This window comes from Scleropages formosus, chromosome 1 (assembly GCF_900964775.1).
Source record: "Scleropages formosus chromosome 1, fSclFor1.1, whole genome shotgun sequence".
NCBI classification, from domain to species: Eukaryota; Metazoa; Chordata; class Actinopteri; order Osteoglossiformes; family Osteoglossidae; genus Scleropages; species Scleropages formosus.
The window spans coordinates 24806702-24825820 of NC_041806.1; the positions used below are offsets into that span (position 1 = coordinate 24806702).

Genomic DNA, 19119 nt, shown 5'->3' on the forward strand with positions numbered 1-19119 from the left:
CATCTCTCATAGTTTTGGTTCTGCAGCATTAAAACAAACTGAACAACTACAGCATAAATCATATGTTGCAACTCAGTGCATTAAATTATACAAAGTAATTACAGTCAACAGCAGGTTCCATACTGAGTAACAAACTTAAAAGTGCCCTGAAGAGGTGGCAACCACTTCAGCAAACCTGAAAGCAAAAATGGCAAATACATGATTTTCTGTAGTAAATGAGTAATTGAATGAATGAATGAAGTCAAAAATCAAAAACAAGGAAATGAACAAATGCACAGCCTGTTTTAGTGCTTTCTTACTTATGCCTGAAGGGTGAGATGAAGTGGCAGTACTGGCAGCTGTATTTGTCCTCACGTCTGCTCAGAGCCACTGCCATGGCAGAGTGACTCCTCTCATGCGAACGCAGGCCCTGCATGGACATTAACACGCGGTCGCAATGGCGGCATGGGTGTCCCCCTGCAGACCTCTGCTTCGCCGCCCCTCCTTCCTTGGATCCTTGCTCTGGTTCTGTCGCTACCGCTGTGGTGGCCGAGGTTGCCTCAGTTGTCACTGGGCTTGGCACCAGAGCCACAGACTCCACCTCTGCCACCTCCACACTGGCCTCTGCCTTGTCAGGGATGGACACTGGAGTTTCCGTCACTTCTTGCTACAAAAAAAGGAAGAAAAATAACTGAAATTGAACATTTTATGGAACAGAGGTGAAAATCTAAATTGTGTACTGACCTCATGACTGTGCACCTTTTTACATCCTGCAAGCTGAGGCATGCACCACTGGCACTTGTTTTGTTTAGATGCACCTACTAAAGTAACTACAGGTTTAATGTTCTGCCCTTTCATTCAGTTATTCATTCAGCGTATCACTTGTGTTAGAGCCCAGCCCATTTGGCAAGGCAAAATTATCATACTTGATTGATGTTTTAAAGGTGAAATTTTCCACGATGGACCTCATGCTGAAAATTCCCCAAACCGTTGCATTTGATCACAAAATTTTTAGTGGTGCTGCATTCCTGTATTTAGAGAGCAAAAAAGCATGTGCCCACAGTTGTCTGGCAAAACCTCAGACAGAATCAATCTTCAAAATCTTGGAAGAAACAAATGTGACTGCCATAAGCACAAAAGAACTTCCATCATAGCGCAATAGTCCTTTTTTAATACTTAAATCAAATATCTCGGGAGGCAGAAAATCGACAGGACACATTGATAAAATATCCAAATGGCTTTTTATAGTTTACAAGTAGGACATTTTAAATTTTGCGCTTAGCTGCATGTAGATTTGGAGAAAAGAAGCGGTTCTGATGTGACATTTCCACTGTTACATGGTACCAGTTTTAAAATATTAACTTGATGAAGACAAAACGTGTGCTCTTGGCTAAATAATTTTACTCTCTGTATATATTTGCCAAAAAAACCTGCTGTCAATATAGCGCATAGCTTACTTCCCTTTATTTCATCCACTCTCTACTCAGAAAAATAAAAAAATAATCTTGTCTCTTTCCAGAAAAGGTGTTGGCTAGCTGTATAGCATATCAAAATGTTTGCCCAAGCCAGAAGTACTCAATTTGCCTTCCTCTTCAGTGGAACACTAAATCCCCTGGCTTGCTTCTCTCCACCAGACCACTGGCCCCAGAACAGACAGGTTGAAATGTTTCAACTGCACACTGCACAGGAACTACAGCTTTTTTCTCTCCAAATGGATTGTTGCTCTTTTCCTGCTTCTTATTCTACTCCTGAGAACAGTTCCAGTTGAAAAGCTCCACATAAATTTACAAGCAGCCACATGACCCCAGAGAAGATAATCACCTGCTAAAGGCCACATGGAAGACCCAGAGACCACCCGAGCCCCTCACTACTATGAGTAGCTAACTACCTGAGAACTCCAGAGACACTTACTATAGTAAGAATATTTGAAGAAAACCTATACAGAATATAGGCTCTATTTAATGGAGATACTATCTGTGATGCATCTTTAATGTAAAAAATATAAAACGGCTTCAGCAGTTGTACTAGAATTACAAAATACTAGTCCTTTCCATTCCATTATTTTGGCTATAATGGCTTTCAGTTCCATGCATGACAAACAATGTTTACAATCAGTATTGAGAAGAGAGTTAGAAAAAATTGACACGGCTGTTCAATTATTAAAGTCACTTCCAGAAGAATACCTAAGATTTAAACAAAACATTGTAATAATCAGTAAAGCTGTTAGCATGTCCTTTGCTGTCGATTTTGATACCCTTACAGAAGTTCACGTGGAAGTCCTGTAGCTGACGCACCTTCACATGCCCTGCCTTTGCTTCTCCATACTGGACATGTTTTCTTAGATGGTTACAGATGGCCCTGAGGGTTGGGTGGACTTCGACGCAGAAGTTGCACCTGTATCCTACTGGTGCCTTGGTGGTATGGTTTTCAAGCTGCAGGGCAGAAAGTCAAAAACTGACTAGTGATAGCAATTTTGATTCAAAACACAGTTGAACAAATAGTGAAGACGTCTCCTTCTGAAGTCTGACCTGCCGAAACACTCCCATATATCACCCCTCCTAGTTGCTCTACATTGGCTTCCTAGAGCTGCCTGGATCAAATTCTAGCTAGTTACGTCTACAAAATCATCAATGATCTGCTCCCCGATATCTACAAGACGTGATCACTTGCAACACTCCAACCAGACTGCAGAAGACTGCAGACTGCACAAAAAGTCTAAAATCAAAAGCACAAAGGTTTTTGGTTCTGGCTCTGATGTGGTGGAATGACCCCCCTCTCAGAATTGCTGAATCTCTCTCTGTATTTAAGAAGGGTCTCAAAACTCACCCCTTCCAGACTCACTTACCCCTCATCTTGCACGTCTATGATAATTTAATTTAATAATGGAAAAGTCTTTATGTAGCTACTCATGTGATGTCCACTGGTTCATAGCATGGAATGTGACAAATTGAGTGTACTCAAATCAAATCTCTCCTTCTGTTCATGTAATGCACTATCTGCATTGCTCTCTGAGATGCACATCACTTCGGAGAAAAGCATCGACAAATTGAATGAATTTAAGAGGACTTTAAAACTACACAATGGAAACTGACCTTGGACAACTACGATTCTATGTTCAAGTGACTAAAATTATCTTGATTTTCTTTTTTGTAATATGAAGCTTTTGGATATTCTAAGTTTGACATATATAATCTCAAAATTTAACATTAATAGTGACATACTAAGAAACTTACAGACAACACAGTGTGAGAATTTTTAGCTAATTTCCCACCTTTTCTGGTTTGCTATTTAGTTGTTCAGTCCCCTTGTGCTTGCCAAGCTGTTTCCTCCTCTCCTGACGCTCTGCCTTCTTCTGGAAATCCTCGTTGTGATTAGTTAAGTGAGCACTGAGTTCTTGCAGGCCCAGGAACTTGAGGTCACAGCGGGTACACTGGTAGCATTCACTGCTGTCTCCTGCAATGCCCGTAAGTGTAGAAAAGTCTCGTTTGAGGTCCTTGCTGTGGTGGTCAGTGTAGTGCATGCAGAGTAGCTCAGCCGTGTTGAAGGACAGCTTGAAACATTTGCTGCATTTAAATGGCAGCCACTTTAAATCATCCTTCTGCTCTACCAAAGAGGGCTCCTCCATATGCTCATCTACTGCTTCAGAGATGTTGTCAGACTCCTTGGCATAGACCACAGTGAAGTAGCGCCCAAGCTTGCTGGAATGCTGCTTCTTGGGAAACACTCCAGGATGACGCTTAATATAATGGGAGACAATACTCTTTCTGCTGAAGGCCTGGAAAGAACACAGAGAGCATTTCCTCCTCTCAACTGCCAGCCTTAGCTCTTCGCTCAACAAAGAACCTTCATTTGAACAGGTCATGGGTACCACCACTTTGTTGGGCTTGTCACTGAAGGTCTTGGATGCTGCCAAGCAGTGAGTGTAGTATGCATCAATGTCATGTCGCTTTTGATAATGAGCTGCCAGGCCTTTACGAATGGGGTTTGTATATGAACAGAGGGAACACTTAAACACATTATTCATACCTTCAGGCTGCGCTCTTACATTGTTGTGTTTTACGCGATAGTGGCGCGCTATGCCTTTCCTTGTGGAGCAGAAGTACCGGCAAAGCTGACATCTGAATAACGAGTGTTTTTCATCTTTCCTGATTTCGTACTGAGAGAAAGTAGGGTCTAAGTCGCTACCCTCCTCTATATCTGCAGAGCTGCCTTCAACTTGTACCTCCTCCAGGCTACCAGACTCAAGGGAATGCTGAAACATGTCTGAAGCTGGCTGATTGTGATACTTCTCATAGTGAACCTTGAGTTTTTCTAACGTCCCATGAGAATATGAGCACATTTTGCACCTATAGGCACCGTAGCCCTGCCTCTGTGATTTGTATTTCTCGTCCCCTTCATTAATGTCCACCATTTCTTCAATGTCATCTGCAAAATCCTCAGCGGTAACTTTAACATGAGGATGTCTCTTCTGGTAATGAGTCAGGACGCCATGAATACGCGAATTTATGTACGGACAGTGCCGACACTTGTAAACAGAACTTGGGTTGATATCAGTTTCTTGTGCAAAATCAGCTGCCTTCACTTTCATGCCAGGATGTTTTTTGCCATAGTGAGTCAAGAGACCATGAAGGCTGTTGTATTCTGATAAACAGACAGTGCATCGATAAGGGTTGTTTGAAATGGAGGTGCTGGCAAAAGAAAGATGAGCTGGTCCCCTGCTATCAGAAGCTTCCTGACCATGCTCACGAGAATGATCGAGAACCCGTCCAGAGATCGGAACATGGACATCATTCAGCTGCAACTGTGTCTTTTCTAACGGCGGGTTACCTTTTATAATATCCAACAGCACTGATTCATCACCTTTTATAGCCCAAGGATGAACCACCTGGTAATGATTGGTGATATCCCAGATAGAACAAGCCTCAAAAGCACAATCCCTGCATCGGTAGTGCTTCAAGTCAGAATTTACGCCTGGCTGTGAACTTGATGAGTCAGGCCCTGCCCATAACTTGGTGGCCATGTGTGTGTAGTCAACATTGTGCTCAGGGTGACGCCTTTGGTAATGCATGAGTAGCCCATTTGGTTCAGCATGGGAATAAATGCACCACTCACAGTGATACCCAGCCTCTAAGATACCATCTTGATAAGCCCAACGTAAAATAGTCATGGCTGTAGCCTTAACTGTGGGATGCTCTTTCTTCAAGTGCTTCTTCAAAGCATACACATACGGTGATGTGTAAGAACAGTGTCTGCATTTCAAGGCCCGAAGTGGCCTAGTTGTCTCTGTATTGGTTGTGGAAGCAGGACTGGATATTTTGCTAGACTGAGCCCTTTCTCGCTGACAGCGGACTGCAGCAGTGTGCCTGCGGACGGAATCAGCATTTGTCCTCACATCTCTGTGTTTCTTCTGATAATGAATCAGCACTCCCTTGACTGTTCGATTTCCATAGTCACAATGCTGGCAGAAAAACATTTCTACCTCTCCTTTTTCACTACTGGTTCTGGGTTGGGAAGCACAAGACAAGGCTGTCCCATTGCTGCTGAATGGTCTCAAGAACTGTCTTGGAGGCACTATCTGTAATTCTTCCATTAACTTCATTAAGCCAGGGGTAGGAGCAGCTTGCTTGATATATTTAGCATTAACCTTTATTTCTGGATGTCTCTTTTGATAATGGACAAGCACACCTACAACAGACCGGTTGCTATACACACAATGCTTGCAGTAAAAAAGGTCTTCATCCCTTCCCATATGAAAGGCAGTGGATGTGTTCAGAGGGCTAGGTGTGGTCAAATCAGGAGTAGCACTATTTGAAGCATAAGATCTATCAACAGACACAACTCTCATAGTCTTCTGGATGCGAAAGTATGATGCTTTCTGCTCTGGATGCTTTTTCTGGTAGTGGACCAGGACAGAGTGCATGTTTGGACTAGCAAAGGAACAGATATCACAGTCATAGACCACTATGTTGTTAACAGTAGTTTCTTTCATAAAATCTGTCTCTGTGCAGTAGTCCTGGGTTCTCACATTTTTTTTGCCAGGGCTGAAACATGCAGATGATTTTGATCCAGCTGAGGAATTAGTGAAGCTCTTGGGACCAGAGTTTAAAATTTCTCTCAGCGTCTGGGATTCAGCAGACTCTTTGCAACGTGGTTCTATTACATAACTAGAAAATATCATGGCATTATTTATTTTCACAGTCGGATGCATTCTTTGGTAATGTGGCATCAAACTTCGTACATTTGGACTCGTGTAAAAGCAAAATCGACACTTGTACACCAAATCAGGTTGGTTAAAATTCAACACGTTGATGGCTTCAGGGTGATGCTCTGAGTAGTGCTGATTAAGGTCATCAAACGTTGTATACTCCACATAGCACTCCAGGCACCGGAAGACAGCACTCTGATCTTCTGGGTCTAATATGTATCTGAAATTAAATTTAATATAAGGATGCATTCTCTGATAATGAGTACTGACACTACGAGCAGACTTATTATGGTAATCACAGTGTTTGCAGTAAAACAGTGTCTCAGGGTCAACACTGTAAACAGCACTATTCTGGAAGGCCTCTCCGCTGTCTTGATCTGTTTGATCAAGTAGGCTTTCGGTCCCCACAGACACTGCATGTTCATTTTCATTGTCTTCATCTGAGAGTGTGAAAGGGAGCAGCCTGTCATTAGAATTCGGTTTCTGCCGAATAGAGGGCTTTTGTCTTCCCACAACTTCCTCTTCCTGATTATCCTCCATTTTTCTTGGGTACATGGAGTGCTGCCGATAGAACCTGCGCTTTTTCGTATGTTGCCTCTCCTGAGAGTCTTCTCTGTCCTCAATTTCAAACACAACATTCTCCTCATCATCATCCATTTCCTCAACATTAATGACTGAATCCTCCTGCTGTGTACTTTGGCTAATTTTACTCTGTAGATTCTTTGCAATTTCATCTATTCTGGTTCTCTTTTTGACTGGCGAGAGATCAAGAGGGGTGTCATTAATGGACTTCCTTGCAGTTTTGACAAAATGCTTTTTTGATGAATAGCCAAGAATTGAAGTTTGGGTCTTCTGCACAAAGTTTGAAGGGCTATAAGTTTCACATTCTGAATCGTGTAGCTCATTGGATGAAATCTCAACACTATCTGGTTGCATGCTGTCACAGAAAGAATGCTTGTGTTGTTGATGAACACGCAGTCCTTTCAAGGTGGCGGTAGTGAAACTGCAGATTGAGCAGTGATGAAGAGTTTGAGAGTCAGCCTCAACAGTTACCTCTGCTATCTTACTAGACATTTTAAAAGTGACATTGCCTCCATTCATTGGTTCATCATTAATAGCCTGGCCTTTGTCCATGTTCTCCCATGCAGAGGATGTTCCCACATGACTCTGCTTATGAGCATCTAGTTTAAGTGAATTAGTGCATATGAAAGGACATTTGCCACATTTGTAAACACTTGTCTTTCCAGAGCAATGGAAATTTTCAATGTGACGAGAGATGCTTTGATGATGCGTAGTCAAAAAAGGACAAAATGGGCATTTGAACCTGTTCATGTGCCTCTTGAACAATATTCCTTTTGTTTCAAGCATTTTGTGATCCTCCTCAGATAGTAGCTGTTTTTCACCTGAAAAAAGAAATGCATCAGTGGCATCATCCATTTCTTCTGTCTCACCCTCAGAGCTACTTCTTGAATCATCTATCATACTGCTTGTCTCAAAGTCCACTCCTGAATTTGACATATCAGACAGGAATGTTGATCTGTCAGATAGAATTGAGGCTCCTGTGTTGCTGGGTGTCTTTTTAATTTGTGAATATTCACAAGAAAAACTTTCCATTTTCTCAGCAGGTGGCCGAACCACCGAACTTACTGAGGATTCTGCAAGGGTAAAAGAGTTAGCTGAAGAGCAGTCATTGCCATTCACGGGGTTGGGTGTCATGAGAGAACTGGATATGTTTCTCGGTGAAGGAGGCGAGGCAGATTTATAAGAATCCGTAATACCATCTCCTTCTTGTTCCTGCTGAAGTGAAGAAATTACCTTAACCATATTGCGGTGTTTCTTCATCATGTGGTCACACCAGCGCTCTCGTCTTAGAGTCTGGTATCCACACCATTCACAGGTGAAATTCCCCCTAGATTTAGTAAGGGGTTTGACCATAGACTCCAACACACTACGCTGTACCACCTCCTCAGGCAGTTCTGCACATGGTTCCTGGTTAGAAAATGCAATAGAGGAAGAGTCTGTGCCTGTTTCTGCACAGTCCAAAAGACTATATTTGTGATACATCTTCTGGTGTTTCAGAATACGGGCCCGTCGTGGCGATTTGTATGTGCAGTACTGGCATGAGAATACCTTCCCAAAACCATCATGGCTGACAATGCTGTAGCTAGTTTTCTTGAAAGTTTGAGCAGATGACAAACTCCCATCATTGACAGAAGATCCTGCCACAAATGCATGTACTTTCCTGGTGTGATCATTAAGGAGGGATTTTGATCTGAAGTAACGGACACAGAATTTGCACTGAAAAAACTGACTTGTAGGCTTTGAGGATTGGTTCAGCAAGTTGTTGCATGTAATTTGAGTTGAACTGGTAAAAGATCCAGGTGCCAAGTCCAAAGAATGGCTCTCTGCAACACAAAGCCATAGACCACAGTCAATGCCTTGCACAGCAACTCAAGCAAGTTTTAGCAGCACACCAAAGTCAGACAGCTTAAAAATGGGGGAAGTTGTAGATGTGCAAATGAACTTTATTGCACCTTGCACTTTTCACCATTTTTGGTAAGGGGGGGGTTGACATTGACTTTTGAAACAAATACTAATCTGAGAAAGTCATATTTTTCAGTATATTTCCTCACCTAACTCCATTTAAGTATTATACAACATCAGTGGAAAAATCTGTTCAACCTGTACAATAAGAACCTCCATGTGCTTATAAAACATTAAGCAATTTTAGCCCAGTTTAAAAAAAAAAAAAAAAAAAAAATTACACCTCAGTTGCTTTTAATGAAAGCTAGTGAAGACTGATGTCAAACTTGCTATTGTCTCCATACTTCTGGAAAGTTTCTCAGTGTTAAGGAGAAGTAAAGAATGGGTGAAATGGAACAATAAAGGGATTATGCTTATATACAGTATATTACGTTTTGTTTCCATTACCTTTTGAATGGGTGTATTTGCAATTTAACATTTAAATAAATTTAATGAAATACATTTACTATGCATTTTACCCATTCCTGAGCAATATCAACCCTCCGATCCACAGATAATACCGGCTTGCTCGTCGTCCTCGCCTTGGTCTCCCAAACGAAGTGAGTTGGACCCAGACTGCTCTGGGCTTCTGTCTCCAACTGCTGTAGGTTGCAGGAAGGCTGTGTGAACATCCTGGATGTGTGCCTTGAGGTCATCATGGGATTCAGCACGGAAATGACAACCATCGCACTGTAAAACCTCCATCAGTCAGGACTCCCAGAAAACTGTCAGGGACAAAGAGGACCCTGTTACAAAGAGCCCCAAGAAAAAAATCTGAACATTTTCATGGAGAAATCCCTGCCATCTATCATACAGAGCAATGGTCTAACTCCTGGTGCTGGAGGGTCATACCTGCAGACTTTTGAACCAAGTTCTCAGATACTTTTATAGAGGCTGATAAATTAGGTGAATACTTGCAAAATACCAAATTTTAATACTACTTACACTGAATTTACTTTCAATTCCAAATTTGTTGCTTAGCATCACATTAAAACCCTTCATCTGAGATACTGAAGCTTACAATAGAATTAATGCTGAAATATAATTTACTCAGTTGTATGAAAATGGCATTTGAGAAATAAGATCAATGTAAATGTATACAACATTTCTATGTGGAAGCAAAAGTGTTCAGCCCATTTTGAACTACAACTTCACGTATATTTGCTAAATCAAAGTTATATAGTACCATTTTACACTTCAGATTTACAGAAAGATACTTCTGATGCCACAACTGTATGATGTAACCAGTGGGTGGAGACCAGCTTTGTAACCTGACCACTTTAAGATCCCTGAACCAGTTCTCAGTCAGCTGCCAAGCAGCTTGCCCTAGATACAATGAGCCTGATGGAAAGGGGGGGGGAAAAAAAAAAAAAAAAAAAAAAAAAGCTAGCATTAAAAAAAAATTTTATTTTTTATTTTTTTTTTTTTTTTTTTAAACTGTGCCTCCAGTGTCAGACTTTCTCACCAGACCTCCAGCTATAAGCTGTGGATCCTCCAAGGTAGCAGGGCAGCCATTTTATAAGGAGATGTTTGATAAGGTTCTCAGCCAGTGCACAACATGGCCCTGAAGATCTAATCCTCACAGGCAGCAGAGCAATCAGAGTGAAATCCATCTGCCAGATGTACCCAAGTCCCCTTGCTTGCAGAGCTCAGCAGAGTGCTTGCCAGTCTGGAGGCTGTTTAACTACATTCATGTACTGGAACAGGATCTTGAATGTCCCACAGAACAAAGAGTCCCAGACAGGCAGTCCAAGGAACAGGACCTTTTTTGACTGGGAAAGATCAAATATGAACTATGAACTATGAACTCCACATGATGAAATAAGCAAAAGGTACATGCAGTTCCTTGTACAGCCACAGCTGGATGGCTGCCCAAGTGGGAAATTGGCTCAGGACAAGAATGCATGGCCAGCTGGTAGCCTCAAATATCAGACTATGAGCCTTTCCCAATTAAGAGGTCTTCCTCCTATACTATGGAGTATGTGTGACTAAAACAAGTTTTTTGGCCCACTCTAAGCAGATAACTGAAGGAGGTATTTGTTCCTTCACTGTGCCAAGTAATTAATACCATCCTCTTCTTGGCCTTCTAGCACTGTTTCTATAGAATCAAAAACAAAAGCTTTATGAAATCCATTGTGCTCATGTGTTTCAATGAAAGAAAAATTCCCCAAAAGAAGCCATTGCATGTCATTGGCACATGCAGTTCAAGCAGTAGTTTAACCTGACATAGAACAGTAACCTCACAGTAATGTAAAGAGATGGCATTTCTTGTAAAACATTCTCCACAGTGACTGTCACTGAAGCCACCAACTGTTCAAGCTGGGTCTGCACATTTCACTTACAATACATTGAAACCCTTACAGTCCAAGGGCAGGTTTGGTTTACATTTATTCATTTAATAGGCAATATGCATCTCAGCATTTAGTACTGAGCAAACAATCCACATTGGCAGGGCATATCTGACACACAAGGAAGGAGCAAGGAACACGCTTGCATGAGGTTACCCTCTAGATTTCCCCATATCATGTTAGCCAGCAGCAGATCCTTCCACTTCCTTCCTTTCAAGTATGACATTCACAGCTTTCTGTTAATCTTTATATACATGATTAATCTTCCCATCAACATCTGTGGTCTGCATTTTTCTAAGTTTCCACTCTTCTGCTGGGTAGTTTATCCTTTTGATGTATTAGCATAGATCCCTACTTCAGTGGTAACATTTTTCAGTTGATCTCCAAGGTCTTCCTAGAGCTGACTGAACTGAGCAATTCTAATCCTGCAAGTGTTCTTCATGACCTTGTGACTGCTGTTGCATCACACAACCGCATTTTGACCGTTATATGAATAATCTTCAGGAAGCATTTATCCTCAGGTATTGGTAGCTCAGATGTGTTGTAGAGTCAACTATAATAGGCAAATAAGTTAGCACTATGAATAGAAATAACCTGATTTCAAAGTGAATTCCATTTTGTAATTAAAGCATTGAGGTAGCGACAGCAGCAGTTTGCATGTATCAGTTGCTGAACTAGTCAATTTAAGTTGCCTGTAGTATGTGACTCTGAGCAACTGTGTGGATGACTGCCCTGTGATGGTGTGATGTTTCAGAGGACACCATGTTTTATACCCTATGCTTCCTGGGACTGGATCCAAACCACCATGATCCCACAGGGGTTAAGCAGTTTAAAGATGGACAGATGGAGTATTTTACATTCTAGAGCTAGCTTAATTCACCTCACTGCTAATGAAATGGGGATGTACCGGACCCAATTTAGTTTCAGGAAAGGTACTAAAATGTAAAATTTAGCACAGACTTTGTTTAAACAAATTGTAATAGTGAAGAATACATATTCCAGAGACTTTAGAAGAGGGGGAGAAAAACTTTTGCCTGGCTGTTTCTGGCCAGTCAGCCATAGAAATGGCCACATTTACTTATTAAAACAAACTGAAAAAAATTGAGTTGTTGCACATTTAGCTCATTTTCCAAGTACAGTATTTTATGCATCATCTTGCACAGTTTTCATGCCTAAAAATGCATGAGCTACAAAAAACTGCAACAAAACCAAGAAGGTAGTAGCTGGTGTCTTCGGTACTGTTGACATTTAGCTTTCTGCAAAGCCATCAGATGGCAGCGCCAATCAGCCATCTTGCTGGGGAAAAAATACATTCAACACCATGTCTACATAGTCCTAGAAACAAAGATCTACAATCAAAGTAATTGAAGTTTGAAATAATTTCACTTCAAATTACAGGATTTGAAAATGAATTGGTTCTTAAAGCAGGGGAAGGCTACAAAAACATCTAAATACTTATTGGATGTATTTTCCACTAGTGGAAGTCTTAAATGGAAGTTAAAGCAAACTGCTTAAGTGAAGACAAGATCTAAAAGACCAAGGAGCATTTGACAGAACTCTATGTAGATTGGTCAGGTATGCAAAGCATTATCATAGCAAAATTATCAGCAGGAAGGTTTAGCTAGCACAGGAGTAGTGGTGCACCACTCTACTTCTGATTTCCCCCCATTGCATTGCTTGCACAAACATGATCTGCACAGAAGAGTCTTCAGAAGAAAACCTCACCTGAGGCTGTTGCCCCAAAGAAAAAAAGTGATGTCTTAAGTATGCAGTACAGTACACAACACTTAGATGGGCCAGAGGTGTTTGGGAACCAAAAGCACAAAAATTCCATTCTTTGGCAACAAACGTATGTTTGGAGGGGGAGAAGAAAAGTGAAAGACACCCTGCCATAATGGTGACTCCAATGTGGGGCAGCCAGCAGTACAGGAAATGTTGCATAGGAGTCAGCGGGGGTGGAAGTTCTAGTAGTCAAACACTGGAAGCAAATGTCCCACAGTCAGTGAAGGGGGGGGGGGGGGGGGGGGGGGGAATAATTCTTATGATGTCCAACCTTTTTTTAGCCTCAGTGACTCAAAACATACCTCAACCACAAACCACTTCAAAAAACAAAGGTTCTGGAATGGAATGACCTAACCTGTCCAAGAACATGTTAAAAACTACTTGAAAATATATTAAGATACAAATTTAAAAAAGCTGAACTAAGACACTGCCTTCATCCTCCTTTTCTTCTCTTAGTACAGGCCTTCCCATTTGGAGGGTTTAAAAAAACCCCTCTGATTATAGTACTATATATCCTTACATTTGTAAAAGCTTTGACTGCACATGATGCAGAGTTCAGACTATCATACCTTTTAAAAGCAGTATTTAGCATACATACAAAAGTTAACTTCATTACACTTGGCAAACAGAATGGTTGATCTGATGGACTCAACATATCCATATACCAGGCTGAATCATGTTTTCTAGCATAGGTAAACTGTTTTTTTTTTTTTTCTCCCCCCCCAACAATCTTTATTAGTGAGCATCAGAAGCTCCAAGCAATAACAATGGCACAACTAACAGGCAAGGTATAGGCCTGCCATGGTCTAAAGATCATCCTTTACTGCTAGTTATGCCTTTCACCAACATATACCCCCTTAAGACAAACCAACCTAGGCAAACATGTGCTGTTCAGGATGTTTATCACAAGGCAGTGGATAAAGGAAGTCATGTAGAGTGAACATTTACACCACATTAATTCCTGCAGTACATAGAGGAAAGTCCTTATATTAATGAATAACTGAATTCTTAAGCTCATATAGTCCAATTTAGAAGCTGCTATGCTGAAGAACGTAGAAGATATTCAATGGTTGCAACATCTACCATTATCAGATTTCAATAGCATCAACAACAAGGTTACAGATACAACATCAGAACCTTTTCCCCCATTCTCTCATATCAGGTATATGCAACCATCCCTTCAAGTCTTTGTCACTTCAATCTGAAGGGTGCAATAAGGTCATGAAGAATTCCACTCCCAAGTTCAGCTTTATGATTTGGTTCCAGGAAACATGGCAACAGATACACGTCAGTCATGAACCAAACAGGAAACATTTGTAAAAACATACAACAGAAGTCCTTGTACTGAGCAGATCTGTGCTACATGACCTTCAATTCTGTCACTCAGAAGAATACACAAGGACCTTGGACTGGAATCTTAGCTGGATTCTGGACACAGCCTTAGATACAGGGTTATATTTAACTCATGGCAGCAAGTCTTTCCGTGTCTGAAATCTAGACAGAAATTTGCAGGGTCCAGATGGGCAAAACAACCATGCTTTGGGACATTAAACACCTCTAGTTGATGGTTGTGCCATGCTTATGACACTGGATTAAAGTGTCTGTTGGACATTTGGTAGAACACATATGATGTACCACTTGACAATCTCGTGGAAGAACACTGCAAGGATAAAGACTCAGCGCAATCAGACTTGTTACATGCATTATATGCAGTTGCAACAGAAGACTAAACTGAATGAGAAATTGCATCTGGGTGGCTGCAATATTCTGTTAATCCAACAGAGGATTGGGGGGTGCAAATCTGTAATAATTTGGTCTTTGATATCTGGGCACCCATGCTATAAGCAGAAGCATAAAAGCCCACAGCAAGCCCTGACAGATGGTTACCTAGCATTACCCAGACTGCCTTAAATACTTCATACTGCTCACTGTACTCCATATTTCAAGTATATTCAATGAATTAAACACATTGACATCTGACAGAAAAGATAACAGAACCTCTTTCCCATCTCCCCCCCAATCCCAATTTCAGGGAAGAATTAACAGAGTTCAGTGGTGTACCACAGCACAACCTAGCCCAGAGGTTTCCATCCCTCCCAGAAAAGTACTATTGTTCAGGCACAGAATGTCATGAGGAGATGTTTCCTCAGTGAATGAAGCAACAGGTGACAGAGGCCCATGTTTGAAACATTATGTTCATGACCTAAGACAAACACACAAGTGTAAATTTTTTTTTTTTTAAAAAAAAAAAAAAAAAAAAAAAAAAAAAGCAGCTACACAGTTCTGTTGTGACTGCAAGCAAAGCTCTTGAACCCAAGTAGTGTTAAGCTTGCTTGACATTTGGATAGGAGTACAAAACTGCTCTTCAAGTCCCCATACTCTTTACACTGCAAACATAGAATTACCCCAATGATGTGACTGGGACACTAGTAGTGTACCACAAGATGATGGTACAACTTTAACAGTGTAGTCATAATAGATCCCTCAGCAGTTGACAAATAAGTGCAGGATGCTAACCTCACCACCCTATACATCTATACCTGGGGTGGTGAAGCATCACATATTATAATCCCCTAAAAATCTAGATGGCTAAATGGTTCCTTTCTGCATGATCACAAAAGCTGAAGTCAACTTCTGGTTCTGCAAGACAGCTCCTATGACTCACCCTGTATACACAAAGCAGTACATAATTGTGATCCATAATCATCACTATCAGAAGCATTAACTTTTTTTAATGGAGGAACCTTTAAAGGCATGAATATTTTAACTTAACTCTTTTAGGAAGTCAAATATCTTACTGTTCACATACAATGGGTAACAAAATTCCCTTTCTGATATACATGGAGAGGTGGAACTTCAAAAGCAAAGCCAGAAAGTCATGTTGAGACACCTACCTAACCACCCCAGGTACCAGCACTGTAGGCCAAACCAGCCTTTCTATGCTCCTTGCACTTTGGCTCTAAGCCAGTCAAGCTCAGTACACCATGTAGGTATTGCATTTCAGTAGAACAAGCCCCTCCACATACAGTAGATCAGAAAGTTCAGGTCACTAACCAATTTATTAATTTTACTCAGTTGCACATAGTACATTTTCCTGTGGTAATTCATTTCAAAACAAGATCACATTTTGTTTGAAAAAATTAAATTTGCATAAGCATTCTATTACTGTGAAAATTCCAAGTTTAACCACTTGAAAAAAAACAAACAATTTCCAAATGAAGACAAGTACTTTATTATTTGACCTGTATCCGAATCCTTAAAGCAATAGTCTAATTTTAGATTAAAAATCAAAGGGGGGGATCAGAAGTCAGGCTGGGAATATAAAGGAAACATGTACTGGTAGCATAGTGATTAGAGCAACTGCCTTTGGACCCACAGGTTCAAGTCTCACCTCCTACTGTAGTACCCTTGAGCAAGGTACTAACCCTAAAGTGCTCCAGTAAAATTAACTGGCTGTATAAATGGGTAAATAATTGTAGCCTTAACATTGTAAGTTGCTTTGGAGAAGTGTTGGCTAAATGAATAAATGTAAAAAAGACTATAGAGTATAGACTAAAGACTGTAGGGCATTCTACAAAAGTCATAAGAGATAAAGCAATACATGAGTTTCATTAGAACCTCCCCTCCGGCCTTACACCCTGTGTTGCCGGGTAGGCTCCGGTTCCCCACAACCCCGTATGGGACAAGCAGCACAGAAAGTGTGTGTGTTACAAAATATCATCCAAGTGTTTGGATATCCCAATGAGCACTTGTGGTTCAATTGTCAGGGCACATAAAGTACAAAGAACCACCCAGGCATTGCCTAGAAAAGGTTGCCTCTCAAAACTCTGTTCCCAAAAAAAAAAAAAAAAAAAAAAAAAAAAAAAAGTGTAAGGATTCACCAGTCAACCACATCAAGAGTTTTGTGTAACACTGGCCTACACAGGATGGAGGCACAAAAGCCATTATATGAGAAGAGCCATCTTAAAGCACATTGAGAGTTATCCAGAAACTATGACATTGAACCAGCTGTAATATTAGACAAGCCTTTGTGGTCAGGTGAGATCAAGACACACAGTTCTTAGGCCAAAAAAAAAAAAAAAAAAGAAAAAAAAGAGCAATATGTACGATACAAAATTAATGCTGCTCATACCTCAAGCAGCACCATCCCAACTGTGAAGTTGGATGAAGCATTATGCTGTAATCAAGTTTTCACTTGTAGGGACTGGGCATTGCTTTGAAAGAAAAAGAATGGAGAGAGCAAAAGAGTGGTTTTTCCTGCAGTATTTCAATCTACTAAAAAAGAACCTTGGGAGAAAGGTCAGATTTCAGCAGGACAATGATCCCAAGCACAAGGCCAAAGCAACATTGGAATGGTGCAACAACAAAAAGGTTAATGTCCTACAATGGCCAGTCAAGGAATTTCAATTCCATTAGTCTGTAGTACAATTTCAAAATTGTCAGCAGTAAGCACCTCCCAACCAATCTGAACAACCAAATCCATCTAGAAGAATCAGTACCAGTTGCAAAGCAGCTAAAATGTTTAACACAAAAAGATTCAAAGTTATTACTGCAGCAAAAGGTGGCTATTAACATGCTGAATACATATGGAAACAGCACATTTACATACTTGATTTTCTAATGTAACTGTCACCCTAAAATGGTTTTGATTTTCAGTATTTTGAAATAAAACCTCACATGTGCCATCTGGGACTCAAGGGTGTGAATTTTTTGGCAAGTTACTGTAGCCTTACAAGTGGCATCTTGTGTTACAGCTGAGGTAGTCATAAAAGCCAAATTTACAGAAAGGTGACCTCAATAACAAAATAATTTCTGCCATCATCGAAGGAAACTGCAATGTGTCTGGGTCCCTGTCTTCAGCTCCTTACAAAGGGGGCACTGTTTAATCAAATCAAAACATAATATGCTTAAAGGTGAGCCCATTTCCCATCTTTTATCATCCAATTCAAACAAGCAAGAAAGGACAGAACCATTTCAGCAAGGTGAACCAACTTAAGTTCATAGATGCTAGGAGGTCTAACAGCAAAACAATGTAAATATAGACAAGAAAACATAAGCTCATTTCTTATCACCACCAACAGCAAGAAGCAGAAGTGATATTGGTTATCTGTTTTAGCCAACCTTGTTTGCAGCTTTATAAGTTAAGGATTAAATTTTAAGCTTCTCAGAGACAAACCTTGGATTCCACCCCCCCGTTACTGTGAACCATCTTGATCCCATCCAGATTCCTTAAATAACCATAGCTGCCACTTTTTAAAAAAAAAAAAAATAAAAAAAAATTGCAGTCTATATGGTTTAACAAGGCATAAAAAAGTTTAGGTAGCAAATTTCAGGTTTGCAAAAAACAAGAACTAAGTTTTTCTAGGACAATGGTTCCTGATAGACCACTATGTTTTGTTCAAGCTGAACTCACTTTTGAGCCATTTACTGAATACATTCCAAAACTTAAGTCATTAGCTCAGAAATTGACCTTTCATATCTAAACTGTCACCATCCATATATAATACACTTTAGAAACCCATCTGACTATCACTTCACCATACCATAGGCAGTTTCCCCATTTAATTTAAACTGGTTAAACATTGATAGGAAGTAAAAACCTGCCTGATGTTCATTCTGGCCCCATTCTCCCCTACTGCTGTTACTACCTTGAGCAAGTCATTTACCATGTCTCAGTATAAAATTCATATAGGCATACAGCGCCTTCAGAAAGTTTGATTCCTCCACACTTGTAGTTGACATTTCAAAATTGCTTGATCTTTTTTGCAATGGGTTTGTTGCCTCATTAAAGTCCTTGCTACCCAATCTGGCTCAGAGTCCAACTGTAGGGAGTCTTAACGGTTAAACATCTTCCGTTTGACAATGATGGAAGGCACTGTGCAATTTCTACTGTTCTCTAGAATTGCTAGTACATAGCTCTATCTTGGAGGTTTATGGAGACTTCCAAGAAGTTCATGGTTTGGTTTTTAGTCTGCTATGCATGGTGAACTTTGGGACCTTATTTTTGTAAATGTTTTAGGCAAGCTGCTGTCTAGCTTGTATTGGTATACTAGTAAAATCTAATTTATACTTATGAGGCTTTAAGTAGTTGCTGTAGGAAAACAAGATGTGGCATCACCATGTATGGAGCCCAATTACTTGGTTAAAACAAAAGTTAATTTGCGATAACTAACTAGAATATAATCAGTTTCTATGATCCAACATTTATAAAGTGTTAAAATTACCAGTCAAATATTCAAATCCAAAACTGCTTAGTTGTCATTTTCATGACTAAAGACCTGT

At 40.4% G+C, this 19119-nt stretch overlaps 1 protein-coding gene across 4 annotated transcripts in view; it reads right to left on the bottom strand.

Annotated features, from left to right (window-relative positions):
* The window catches only part of LOC108930974 (zinc finger protein 462-like), a 45177-nt gene that overhangs the window by 12183 nt on the left and 13875 nt on the right, over positions 1-19119 (bottom strand). For 3 of the 4 annotated variants that reach the window (XM_018746485.1, XM_018746484.1, XM_029250865.1), the window contains 4 exons: positions 9229-9432; positions 3251-8589; positions 2274-2411; positions 300-646 (listed from right to left, as the gene is read on the bottom strand). In XM_018746485.1, coding sequence (XP_018602001.1) covers positions 300-646; positions 2274-2411; positions 3251-8589; positions 9229-9412 — 6008 coding nt within the window. In that variant the 5' untranslated portion in view covers positions 9413-9432. Of the gene's footprint in view, positions 1-299; positions 647-2273; positions 2412-3250; positions 8590-9186; positions 9433-19119 lie in introns of those variants that run through there. The other variant, XM_018746487.1, reaches the window with a different exon arrangement.